The sequence below is a fragment of the Corvus brachyrhynchos genome, unplaced genomic scaffold (genome assembly GCF_000691975.1).
Source record: "Corvus brachyrhynchos isolate BGI_N302 unplaced genomic scaffold, ASM69197v1 scaffold60, whole genome shotgun sequence".
NCBI lineage: Eukaryota > Metazoa > Chordata > Aves > Passeriformes > Corvidae > Corvus > Corvus brachyrhynchos.
In genome coordinates this window covers 2,569,011-2,582,233 of record NW_008236767.1, presented here as the reverse complement: position 1 = coordinate 2,582,233, position 13,223 = coordinate 2,569,011, and the positions used below count along the sequence as shown (strand labels likewise).

At 39.1% G+C, this 13,223-nt stretch overlaps 1 protein-coding gene across 1 annotated transcript in view; it reads right to left on the bottom strand.

The window, feature by feature from the left end:
• Positions 1-468: 468 nt before the first annotated feature.
• The window catches only part of LOC108444962 (chloride channel protein B-like), a 77,018-nt gene continuing 64,263 nt past the window's right edge, over positions 469-13,223 (bottom strand). Inside the window, 4 exon segments of the mRNA XM_017727400.1 lie at positions 469-924; positions 1,224-1,236; positions 2,851-2,946; positions 3,969-4,061. Coding sequence (XP_017582889.1) covers positions 722-924; positions 1,224-1,236; positions 2,851-2,946; positions 3,969-4,061 — 405 coding nt within the window. The 3' untranslated portion in view covers positions 469-721.

The window sequence follows — 13,223 nt, the reverse complement described above, 5'->3', positions numbered from 1 at the left end:
TTAAAGTCTGTGCATTCTCTGTGGTGCTACAAAAACAACATTAATAATAAAGACAAATTCCTAAAAGGAAAACTAGAGAACATCCAACAAATACTTGATTTATAGGAGAGTCAGAGCTGCATGATTCAAATACCAGAAATTCACTTTCAGGAATTTTGGCAAATTTTTATAACTAATAAATTATTACTAGTTCTCCTTGGTATTCATTATAACATTAATAGTGGTGGATTCATTCATACATGTTTGATTTTAATGTCCAAATCTGTGGGAATCCCTCTGGTATTTAACAGAACAAAATTAAACATCAAAATCATAGGAGGAAATCTAAAACATTTTCCTTTTTAATAGGCAGATACTCAGAGGCTGAAGATTTAGTCTTCACTGAAAGGCTTTGCCAACATAGCTGCTGCTGATGGTTATGATATTTTTTCTTTGAGAGGAATAGACACAGCATGACAAAAGCATTCTTGACATCTGTCTTTCACATGTTTTTTTAATATGTCTCCCATAAACACATGAATTCTCGTTTTGTCTCACAAGCATTTAAATTAATGAATTTTGCAATCACCAAGCAGCTGAAGGGACACAGTTCTGGGGTTACAACCCCTCATGTCAAGATACTACACCTTTTAAGCATCTCTTCTCTGGAAGGAATCGAGTGGAAAAGCTCTGATTACGTGTTCCTGAAGAAGAACATGGCCTCCAAAAGAAATGACAGAGCCTAAGAATGCATGCATAGCCTTGAATCTAGGGGCTGCTCACTGGCATCAGGGCTCTGTAGTGCCATCTGGAACCTGAGCCTCTCCTCCAGGGGGAAAGGCATCAAGTCCTTCTTGCTGATCACCCCAAACAGCTGGTTCTGCTTCTGCAGGATCCAATAAGAATATAGATTCTTCTCTCCCTGCTCACCATCCTCAGTTATACCTAAAACATCAGGAAATACCATAGTTAAAGAACAACTTTATTTTTTGGTAAACCATCAGGTTCAATCTAAATAAACTATTATGACTGGAATGTACTCAAATTTCACAGACTGGAAAAGCAAAGCTGAGGTCCACTTTCTAAGTCTAAGACTTTTCTAGTCTAAGAGTCTACTTGAAAATAGTCAGTGACCCCAATGTTTATTAAGTTTTAATTTTTTTTTTATTGCTGCTATCTCATTACACAACCATTTATGACATTCTATAATATTTTGTAGCACATGCTTATAAAAATCAATTCACATAGAAACATAGGCTGCATGGAAGAGGAACAATCACGTGGGTGTGAGAAGAGGGCTTACCAGTACTAAACTCTGGTCACTGAAAACTATGAGGGTTTTAATGGTTTCTTGATAGGAACAGAGCTAAAGATCATTTTATTGTCAGCCAAGCTGGTTTTTATAGAGTATGTAATGTTCACTAAGACTTTATTTTTCCCATAATTCCACAGTATTATTCCTGTGACTTGGACAGTTCTGTCAAACAAGATGTATTAGGCTTCCCAACTGTATGCTTCCCCAGACAAAGGAAGATTGAAACAAAGACATGATAAAATAATATAAATAAATGCACAGCATAGAAGGACACATCTCTTCTCCCTCTCTCATTTACATAACAGACAAAACATTCAAAGACATAAGGAGGAAAACAAATTAAAGAGGTTTCCTCTTTCTATACCACATGTAGTTTTGCTGTGGAACTCACCACCACAGGAAATCATTGCACCCAGGAAATTCACAATGGATATTTATATGGATATCACAAACAGAGCTTTCATGAGTGGTAATAACAAGCTGTTGAAAGGGCTACTAAACTTTGTGCTTCAGGGATCCCATCAGGTACCAATATGAAATGTAATTGAGTTCCATAGGTTTCCCATAATAAAAAAGTTGTACGGCCCAGTGGCACAAGCACTAGACTGGACCTTAACTTGAGCTAATTTCTACCACATATGACCATCTCTTGAACTTTGGAACGCCATGTGTCCTCTCTCCACCTCAGTTTCCCCATTTATTAGAAGCAAACTCTTAAACCAAACTAAATGATGCATATTAGGATCATTATGTCATTTGTAAATTTTCTCTCCTTCTAGCTATTCTCAAAGCAAGGGATTTAGACCAGATGGATCTCAAATGAAGTCTCATCATCTTTACACATGAATAAACGGGAACAGATTTTATATCTTTTTAAAGAAAACCCAACTGAATTAGGCCTCTGACCTGGATTTCTCAGTGTCCCCATCTTGGTTTCAATGACTGGAAATTCACTGGGGCAGAAACTGCATATATTTTGTTTATAATATATTTATTTTAGGCCTTACTCTGTATACCAAACTTATTATTGCTTTTGGACCCAGTATTTTAGTACAGTATTTAGGAAATAAATGTGCCAATGTCACAGCAGGGATTAAAAAAAAAAGGAAAGGGAAAAGAAATATAGTTTTATTTATAAATTGATGTATAGGCACTGTACTGTAATGGAGTCTAAATCTCAAAAGTGTTGCTTTATATTTGCTTTATAGAACTATAAGAGCCAAATAATGACATTTAAATGATCTATTCCATTAACATTGTATCATTTTGTCAATCTGGAATGTATTTTAATCAAAAGCCCCCTTGAAATGGTCTCCTTTGTTGTATTTTCTTTTTGGCTCATTTTATCAACATCTGTTATGTTTATACAATATGAATTAAAACTTCGGAATGCTGTTTGTACTCAGCTACTTTTGTTGAGAATGTAACATCCCAGGATTGGCAGTGTTTATGTAAATCAGTGCGGCTGACACAGCCATCATAAACAAATGAGAAAATATAACAAACACATTGTTCATGGAGGAAATGTTTGTTTTTAGAGTTGGCTTCAGTCTTACCAGATTGATGAAGAGTTGCTGATACCGGGGGTCTGTAGTGTAGCGATTCAGCAGCATGGTTGGGTGCAACAGATTGGGCAGCTTCTCCACTGTTATCTGGAACAAGCAAGAACTCATTTCTCTTTCCTTCTGTGCAGCACATTAGAACCCAAGGTTCAGAAGATTCCCAGTTTGACTCCTAACAAAAAGACTCCTAGCAGAGCTACACCAGCAGAACTTGTCCAAACTTTATAAATTCTTTTGCCAATAAGACTTAAATTAGCAACTGAAATTAAAACATTCTTTAGCTACAAATTTTTGTTTTCCTTTACTGTAACTGTATCTCTGTTAAGACAATGTAATTTGTATTGGCTTAGGGGTGAGGTTTTTCATGCTGTTAAAATTCACGCACTAAGTGGTAATTATGTGATAGCATAGTGCAGAAAAATGCAGCAAAACCGGTATCAGCCATCAGCTGAGCTTCAACCATTTTCCGTGGGAATACCTATTTGTGTATTGGCACCTCATCATACATAATTGCTCTGCTCTTTCTCAACATTGTTTTGCCAGCCACATTCCCATGTGTAGACCAAGTTCAAGTTATATATGATGACTTTCCAGTTGGGCCTGTATAAATTCCTAAAACTACATTACTAGTCTTGCCTTAGTAACTCACAGTTTTCTTCCACTACACTTAATGTTTACTATTCCTAAAAATCCTTTAGTCATCTATCAAAAGGAAGAATGCTACATGCTTTTCAAGTTTGAAAGCTTTTATAAACACTCATCATTCAGAGAGCTGCTATCCCATATTGAATTAAATATTTTAATAATTCTGCTATCCGTATAGAAGTTGAGAAAGAGAGTACTGGAATGGCCTATCTGAGCAAAGAAATTCTTTACCAGCAGTCTTGCACGACTTCCAAACTCTGAGTGGCATTATAGGTTATGAGAGCTGTCCCTGTAAGATCTCTGGTCATCCTTAAATTTAAATTGCACCTGATCGCTTCTTTACCTCAACCACATATATCACATAATCTCTTCATTGAGTACATAATCTATTCATGGAGTACTCGTCCTAAATCACCCAAATATGCATGCTTATTAAACAAGGCAAGAACTGAAAGAAAAGAGGTTACCTTCTCATAGGCGAGGGGAAGAGAGGGGGGATAAAGACTCATCATTTGTCTCTGGTTCAGAGATGTGCTCATTCTCCAGCACCATGCAAAACCCTAACTCAAAGTTAGAGCAGACAATTACATTCATTATAATGGGCAAATTTTAAACAGCAAGTACACCATGTTTTAGCATCAGAGATATGATGACATCACAAGTACTGTGTGTAGTTTTGGGTTCTTGATATAAGAACAGCAAACTATTAGAGTGTGTCCAGAGGGGAGCAACCAATACTGTAAAAGGCCTCAAGGACAAGACGTAGGAGCAGTGGCTGAGGCTGCTTGTTTTGTTCAGCTTGGAGAAGGCTGAGGGGTGGACTCATCTTAGTCTACAACTTCCCCAAGGACAGCCGTGGAGCAGGAGGTGCACCCAACAAGTCAATACCTGTAATAAGCAAATACGATTATCTGGATACAAGTAGGTAGACTGTTGTTGCTTTCCTCATCCTTCTTAAGTAACATCTTCATTAAAACAAGATCTACCAAAAAATTATGTCCTATTTTAAATCATCAGTGAAACCTTCTCTCACAGTACTGCACTCAAGTTCGTTAAGACATCTAATATTATCGTTGATTTAGTAATATTAAAATGGATATTTTTATAAATTATTATATAACTTCAAACCTTTCTTTAGAGTTCTACCTTTCTGCATTACACATATGAAGAATTGACAAGCAATATGCTTAAAATTGTCATTTTTATTTTAGTATTTGTTTGCTACACTCACACACACATGTACACACACTCCATCCATACTATCCACTTCTCAACTTTTAACTTGTACTTTGATAAGAGACACCTTGGGGACCACCACAGATCTTTTGGTTTGTAACATACTTGACATTGTGTTAGCCCTATTCTGTGATTACAACTAGGAGCTAGCAGCTAATACAGTAGTACAAAGCTGTGCAACACACTACTAAATTATGTGCTTGATGAACTCAGAGGAGAGCAGACATGTAATCTTTATTAGGGCATCAGAAAAAATAAAAACAACATAACAAGTGACTTTTGTGACTGGAACACCAAGTATAAGCTTGGAAATTTTCAACTGAATATTTCTGTATCCAAAAATATTGCTTTATTCAAATCAAAATATGTTATAGGAATTTACTAGTTTTAACATAAATGTCTCTGAGGAAAGATTAGTCTGCTTCAAGGTGTTATTAACATTCCACAGCAGAAGACTTACACTGAGGTCTTTAGCAATTTTAATGATTCTGTGACTCTATTATTCTAAGAAAACGTGCCTACCTGATCCAAAAGATCCTAGGGACTGGATATGGATGAACTAGGTTCAAGTCCTTTATTATGAAATACCACTTAAAGCAAGATATTCTGTAAGAATGTACCTCTGCATTTTTGTACAGATCTGGAACACACATTTGAAGAAAACTATCCTATCACCTCCACCTCCCATGAGTTAACATTGGAGAGAAGTCCCCTTTCTCCTGAAATGGTCAGTTGTTTCATCATGTAGTCCTGAAGTCTGCAATTTTTCAATGGCTTTGGTCTCTCATCTAAGGTTCTCAATGGGATTTTTATTAATAAGTATGCCTGTGTGAGTATAACTTGTGGAAAAACATCAGTTCTGAAGGAAATTAGTGGCACAGCCACCAGGAGTCTGTCACCTGCTCCTACCTTTAACGCACATCCCATTCACAGAACAAAGAAGGAATTGGGTATTCTTCCTAACTATCAAAACTTTATTTGTCTCAATTTAATATCTGACTGGCTTTGGTTTTAATAAAACCTCTTCCAGATATTAAGGTAAGTGCAACACTGCAGTGGAGCTAATGGCTGAGAAAACACTTTGCCCTGGGCTCATATCTCCTGAGAAAGTCACTGATCCTCCCAAGCCTCTTACCACACGCATGCCAGCATATGGACATGTAGCATAGACAATTAATGGACTTGGTATTGAGGACAGTGATGAAAACACACTAAAAAGGTGTGCTACAACAGGCAAGACTTATTCCACTCAGACTACATTTGGAGGAGGAAATGGAGGAAAACACAATATACTCACAATATATTCACTGCAGCAGAGGATATAAAGAAACTAATCCAGTCATTCCCTATGAATTACCTTTTGTGCATTACACACTTTGTTCTGTGGGACTCTCTAAAGGTTCACATTCTACAGTCTTTCACAAAAAAGGTCTGTTATCATTCTAAGTGAGACAGATAAATACACAGATCTAAGTTCTGCTACAAGATCATCATGCACAGCTCCAAGAAGTCTACTTCAAGAATGATCACTGGGCCAGGAATAGTCCCAAGACTTTAATCCTAACATATATAGACAGCAAGTGTGAAAGCTATGATCCACCCTGATCCTTAGCCAGGCTCTGTATGCTCAGGTCCAAAACACTGTTCAGGTCTGTCTATAGTCTAGACTGCACCATTTTCCACTTGAACCTGATGCTGGAATTAAAAAAACAGCAACATTCACCAGGAGCTGAAAGAGCAGAAATATTTGCTCATCACCAGTGGTTTGTTGGCTGGTTTTGGCAGCTTGCAATTTGCTCGGCACCGCTCTTAACTAAACCCAGCAGGGAGTCACTTAACAGAACTTTGAAAAGTGTGAGAGAAATCTGGATAGTCAAAAAAAGCACACACAAATACAATGAAGGAAATCGTTGGAACATTTCTGATAAGAATCCAAGCCTATTAAAAACTGCCATATTCAGGAGAAAAATGAGCATACATTATTTCACTTGGACTTCCAGAAGTCAGGCTTCAGAGGTATAACAACATCATTCTTTGATGTTACATACAACATCCTTCCTATCACATCATCAAGCCTTAGAAAGCAGACCAAACATGTTTCTTGCACTATTTTGTGAGGTTTAACAGGAAGTGCTAGGATTCAGACTTGGACTCTGCAATTGTTCGTTTACTCTTTATTTATTTAAGAAGGAAGAAAACTCTTAAGTAGGGAATCTCATTTCAAAGATACCCTGGCAAGGCATTGCAGTAGTTTCATGGGCTCTATCTGTTATAAAGCATGTATCATGGAGATTCACCTAATTAAGATAACACATTATTATCCCAATATCTATATGTCAGTTTTGGCATGGAATCCAGGAATGAAAAGTATCTGACAGCTGATTCTGTCACTCTTCTTGTCATGATGGCCAATTATCTGAGGAAACTACAAATTCTAAATATTGGGTGAGTGACATAAAAGGAATTGCATCTCCAAAGTAGCTGCAAATGAACAGAAGGAATATTAAGAGGTGATGCAACTGGCGAAAGCATTCAGGGCAGGACTCTCCTAAACTGAATGGGTAAAATAGCTACACAATGGACAGGGAGAGAAGGAAGGATTAAAGAACCTGAAGCATCATTTTTAGTTTACTTTAGAAAGCTTTAGGCTTATTTCTCCTGCATTAATCAATCAAAAATACCTGCTGGTTTGGGGGTTTTTTTGTTGGTTTTTTGGATCGTTGCTTGGTTGGGGTTTTTTAAGCAGATTTTATCTGTTGCTTGGCCAATGTCCAATGCAATCATTTGCCTGACTTCAAACAGTGTTGTGCTTTTTTAAACTTGTGAAAAAAAGTATTCTGCATATGGTGAGCTAGACAGTAGATAGGGACTAGGTCATCACATACCAGGAACTGGTTTAAATCAACCAGTTCTTCGTCTTACACAATAAAATCTCAGGGTTACAAGGTTGTTTCAGGTTAGGCAGACTAAATCATTACTGTTTACTTAATATTTCGTTCTTCAAATGAAGAGGGAGCGTTGCATGAATTTTTGGCATTTTACCTAGAAGATGATAAAAAGGTCATTATCAAGTACTGGGCTGAGGTTTTCCAGAGTAAAGATCAAATTCTGTCTATGCCACAGCTTTTCAAAGGACACTGAGCAAATATTTAATCTCTGTACCTCAGTTTTCAAATCTACAATCCAGACATTTCTTCTACCTCAGAAGTTATTACCCATGTTTTGAAGTTACTCATTACTTAAGTTGCCAGTTGTCAGGTTTTACAGGCAACATCATGAGGGTGAATGAGCAGACAGGAAGTCCACAGCCTCAACATGAAAATGCAAAGGCAATTGTTAATAAATTGTAAACGCAAACCTTATTTTTCAAACCTGCAGAAAGGCTGGATTTTAGAAAAGGATGAAGACTTCAAATCAGATTTGTATTTCCCTAAAAGCTGGCTTGCTACTAGGCAGACTTTCAATTTCAGAGGAGCCTACCACACATTTAAACGGCAGGACAAGTATGTGATCAGTCTTTCCATTCACACACCAGTTTTCCCCATGCCTATATTTGATTTCGACATTTAACAACACTCTGCACTTGCCTAAAAGCCACCCACATGCTGCAGTGTGGCTGCATACGTTTTTAATTTGGCTTTTTGGGTTAGCACACAGCCTCTGCAACACTCTAGTTTTCCCTGCAAAGGGCTCCATCACAAAGTCTTACAGCACCTGCACAATTATTTGTAAGGCCAAACAGGCCTACTTATTTTAAAAGTATCATATAATGTTGTTCTTTGGAAGAAACTTTTCACACTTCGGATATGAAATAAAACCACTGCCACAGACTCTATAAACCTTCTTCCATCTGTGTTATTCATGAGCTACAGTGCCCCAGGACCCTGACAATGCATAGGAGGATCATAACGTCCAGGGCTTTTGTTGAAAGTACTGAATTCCATTTATTTTAATAGGCAAGATTACTGTACAGTGTATCATGAAATTAACTAGAGCAGCTCTTCAAAAGCAGGAGGCTGGACAGTAAAAACAATCAGTGTGCTGACAGGTTCTCCCTCTAACATGAAAACCAAGTAATCACAAAGGCACTTTGGTATTGCCATCAGATATTGCTGTCAGCTCCCTAGTCTGCACACCTAAAAATAGTTTTCAAGCCCTTAATGTATTTCCCCTCCCCTTTTTATTTCTTTGCTGGCTGAGTTCAGATGAAGCCTTCAAACCACTGCCAAAGGTGTTTCTAGCTTTGATCAGACCTGGTAGAATCACCATTGCCCAGAACTTTCAGCAAAGGCACAGTGAGAAGGAAGTGGGGAAGTTGACCGTGATCCTCTGGTAAGAAATAAAACCCCATTTTTATCTCCATTTATTGCATGAACTTTGCAGACTTCTGTGTTTGATTGAGTAACTTTGCATTCTTGTGATCTAAACTTAGCAATCTCTGCACAACAGTGCCAGAAGGAAAAGGCTCTCCAACAACCTTTCAAACCCATATCAGTTGTTTTGAAAGTGCCAGCAGCAAGGCTGTCACAATATTAAGGTAGATATCACTAGCTCAGTAATTAATTTATGAATTAAATGTTTCAGATCTCCATTCATCTTTAGCTTTCCTTTCTCTAAGCTGTTGTACCGCATCACTACGGAAGGCGAGTACCTCTCCTCTTGCTAAGGAAAATAAAAGTATTACCTTATTAAAACAGTGTGTGAGGACTCTCTGAATGCATGTGCATGCACACGCCTTGAGAGCAGCATTTCATTAGTCCCAGCTGGGAGTGCAGATTAAAGAAAAATGCCAGAAAACATACCTACAGTCTGACATATCTATGATATGTTGCAATGCCTGATATGTTCTGTGGGAAAGGAGATCTAAATGCTATGCTCAGTTTCACTGAAGTGCTTGGCAGAAAGCATTCCTTACTCACAACAGTGTCTGCTCACTGGACTGGCCAGAGGCAAGTCATACCTAATAAACTGCCATAAAATACACATACACACACCACTTTGGATCATTGATTTCACTGCTAAAGGATGTTACTGTGTATTACAGCTTTAAGTTTTCAACTTTGTCATATTTTCTAAACTCTGATCTCTTCAATTTACTTTCAGTTATGTGACATTCCCCTTTAGCAGAGTGAAAGCATGCATTAGCTAAACAATGTGGTTTGGATTTAGCGTTCCCATGCATCATTGTGAAAATGTTTGTCTCAGCAATAGTGTCATTATTGTTACTGGGAACAGCTGCTCTACTATGTCTTCTGATTGAGGAGGGCAGAGTATCTCCCTTCCCATACCAACTCACAAGCAGGGAATCTAAAGCAGGACTGTTGAGTAGAAGTAGTTCACGAGCACACACTGTTCTGTACCTGGCTTCCTCCTACCACAAAGGAAGCAGAAAGTGCAGGAGTGCAGCAAAAAGCAGCAAAATAAGTATTACAAACAGAAATGAAGTTTGGCTCCCTCCTCTGGCAGTTCTTCTGGATCTGGACCGGGGGCTAACCTGAGGCAGAAATCCTCCTCACTCAGGTGCAGCTTTCTGGCAGTTCAGCTCCATTAGACATGACATCCTTTGAGCGAGAACTGGAGCAGGGAGTTTGCTGCTGATCAAGCGGATGTTTAATATCTCCCTTGAGTTTCTGAAGTGGAAAGATGTAACTCTCAGAGTTCTTGCCAGTGCTCCCAGCCCCACTGAAGTCAGTTTCCACATCCAGCTCTATGAGAGCGCTGGAGTCCCACCGGGTTCGCTGGGAGCATCCCAGCAGCAGTGCTGTGCTCGGCAGGCCTGAGCAGCTTGGCTCAGGCCAGCTGGACATTTTTAAGGAAAGCTTACAAAACACATTTATGTGATTACACGGAACAGCAGGCTTTAACTCACCTTTCAGAACAAGATCTTCAGAAGTAATTAGGTTTTCTTTTTCGATGGATTGAATCTGTTTTCCAGGTTGTTAGACCTTTTGAAATGTCTTTCAATGAGAAGCCATGTTTTCAGTCAGTAGGCATTTCTGCAAGTCCAGCCTCTTGCAACCTGTTAGCAACATGAAGACCATAGCTTTTGGATATATTTTGTCTTTTGAAAGGATCTTGGATTCCCAACTGTGTTCTGAAAATGCAAATTAAGTACTATGAACACTGCATTTATATCAAACAAACTTGAGTAAGGCAATTACATAGTCAATACACTCTTACATAGCATATCCATAATGTACAATCATAAAACCATAGAATGGTTTGGATTGCAAGGGACCTTAAAGACAATCTAGTTCCAACCCTGCAGAGCATGGACATCTCCCATAGACCAAGTTGCTCAAGGCCCCATCCAGCCTGGCCTTAAATGCTTCCAGGGGTGGGGCATCCAACTGTAATAAAACAGTTCAAACAAACATGGTGAACTACAAGGATTTTTGACAACTTTACCTACAGTATTTTTATTTAAATTTCTTTTGGGCCTCAAAGTACCAATTTCAATCAACCACAAATGCTGAAGTTTCAGTAAACTTGATGGGTGGGAAGAGATGGGGTTTCCTAGGTGAAAAAATACACACAAAAATGCAGACACGATGCCAAAAATGTCACATCCCCTACAGAAGTAGCATAGAACCAAGTTTTACCCATTTTTGCTTAGACAGTTATATTCTGTACAATCTGCTTACCATCAGAGATATCGTGGTTTCTGCATAATTACTTTATCCTAGTCAAATTAAATCCAGCAAAAAAAAATTTTCCTTCAGCTAAAAGATAGGCAAACAGAATGCAGAGTAATGGCTAACAGCTGTGTAGGTAAGAGTACAGAGGCAAACACAGGGAATCCAACCGAAGCCTGACAAGAGGAGAGGTGCAGATTGTACATATCTGAGAGCCTCAGGCGTGAACAAAATGGCTTATTTGTTATGTTAGAATTCCCAAACAGGCTACTCAGTGGTATTTGTCAACCTAGTAGTTTCTCCAGGAAAATTGTCTCGCAGCTGTGTTCAAGGCAGAAATTAAGATTGCTGGGCTGCACTTCAGCTTTTGACTCTCTGCACCATTTTTCCTCAAAGGACACAGAGGGGACAGATCCTGGTCTGACAAGACACCAGCATGCACCTGCTTTACTTCAATGGACACCAGGAGGATTTAACCACAGCACAGAAAAGCTGCTCCCTAATTTTCCTTGGCAAAAGTGGAGGGAAAGGCAAAAAAAGCCACCAACACCAGAACAGTCCCTGGGAGGAATATGGTATTCATCAGTCACAAATATGCAGGAAACCTACATAAAACAAGGATTAAACAGCATCTCAGAAAAAAAGCACCTAGGTAGAGTGCACACTGTCATCCATTACACATGCCTGTGGAGGGAAGCAATCAGAGGATGCAATGCATGGCAGCAAAGGTGTTGCTGCTGACCATGGAGTATCAACACACTCTGTGTTATATCCCAGACATGTCCACAGACAGGGAAAAGAAATTCATTACCTACAGCTTTTCTCCTCAAATCCTCCACGTCTTCTGGTTTTACTGTGCTTTACATTATAAAGCAACCTCTGGGAAAGAAGATGGAGTGGCCAAACACAAGTGATGATATGTCTAATCTCTTCATCATGTCAAAGAACCTCTTCATTGCCCCACAATGTACTCCACCAGTACATATGTGAAAATGAAAAAATAGCTCTTTTTTCAGATTTGGTCTCACAGAAATTAAGCTGAAGCATAACTCTATCTTTTCACACTGGAGGAGGATCTGGAGCCACAGTCTAGAGCAGCCAAGACAAAAGAGAGCCAAGGGACCTCCCAATGACTCCTCAATATGCATTTACAGCCTCATACTGTTTCTCTGGCAGAAACAGCCTGGGAAGGAAGGCAGTGGTCCTATCCTCAGGTCACTCTGAAGAATTAATTCCACCTAGCCAGGAGGGCATGTCATTGAGGGCATGACATTTATAGCTCTCAGCAAACTCAGCAGACACATTCATAATGGCTCAGCTCAGCTGCAGTCACTGGGGGGCAACAGGGGAGGCATTCCAGCTGCAGTGTGAAAGAATAGCCTGTTTAATTCTGATGTTCAAGTATCATCACTACTGTGGGAGAAATGAAGGGGGCCAGCCAGTCCCTCAACCCTCTGCACTGCACACAGTAAGTCGATCATCCCCCATCAATGCATCAAGTTCACCAGCCACATGTTCCTCAAACTGAGCTCTGCAAGGGTTTCCAGGCAAGCACAGAGCTCTGACTGTGGCAAAGTGTCAAATGTATTACTCTAAGGAGATCTTTGTTTTGGAAACTTGCTTCTCAGCTACAGCTTGCTTCCTCTTTAACAATTTTAAAGCCAAGAAGTTTTCTTTAGTACTTGCTTTTGTTTTTATTTTCTACTGCTTGCTCAGCTGGGGAAGATAACAGCTTCAGATTTAGGTCACCCATGGCAAAACATGTTTGGCGATCTCATCTTGATCCCCAGTCGGTAACCATCCAGATCACAAAGAGAGGAGAAAAATCTAGCCCTGCTAAGCAGATCGGAA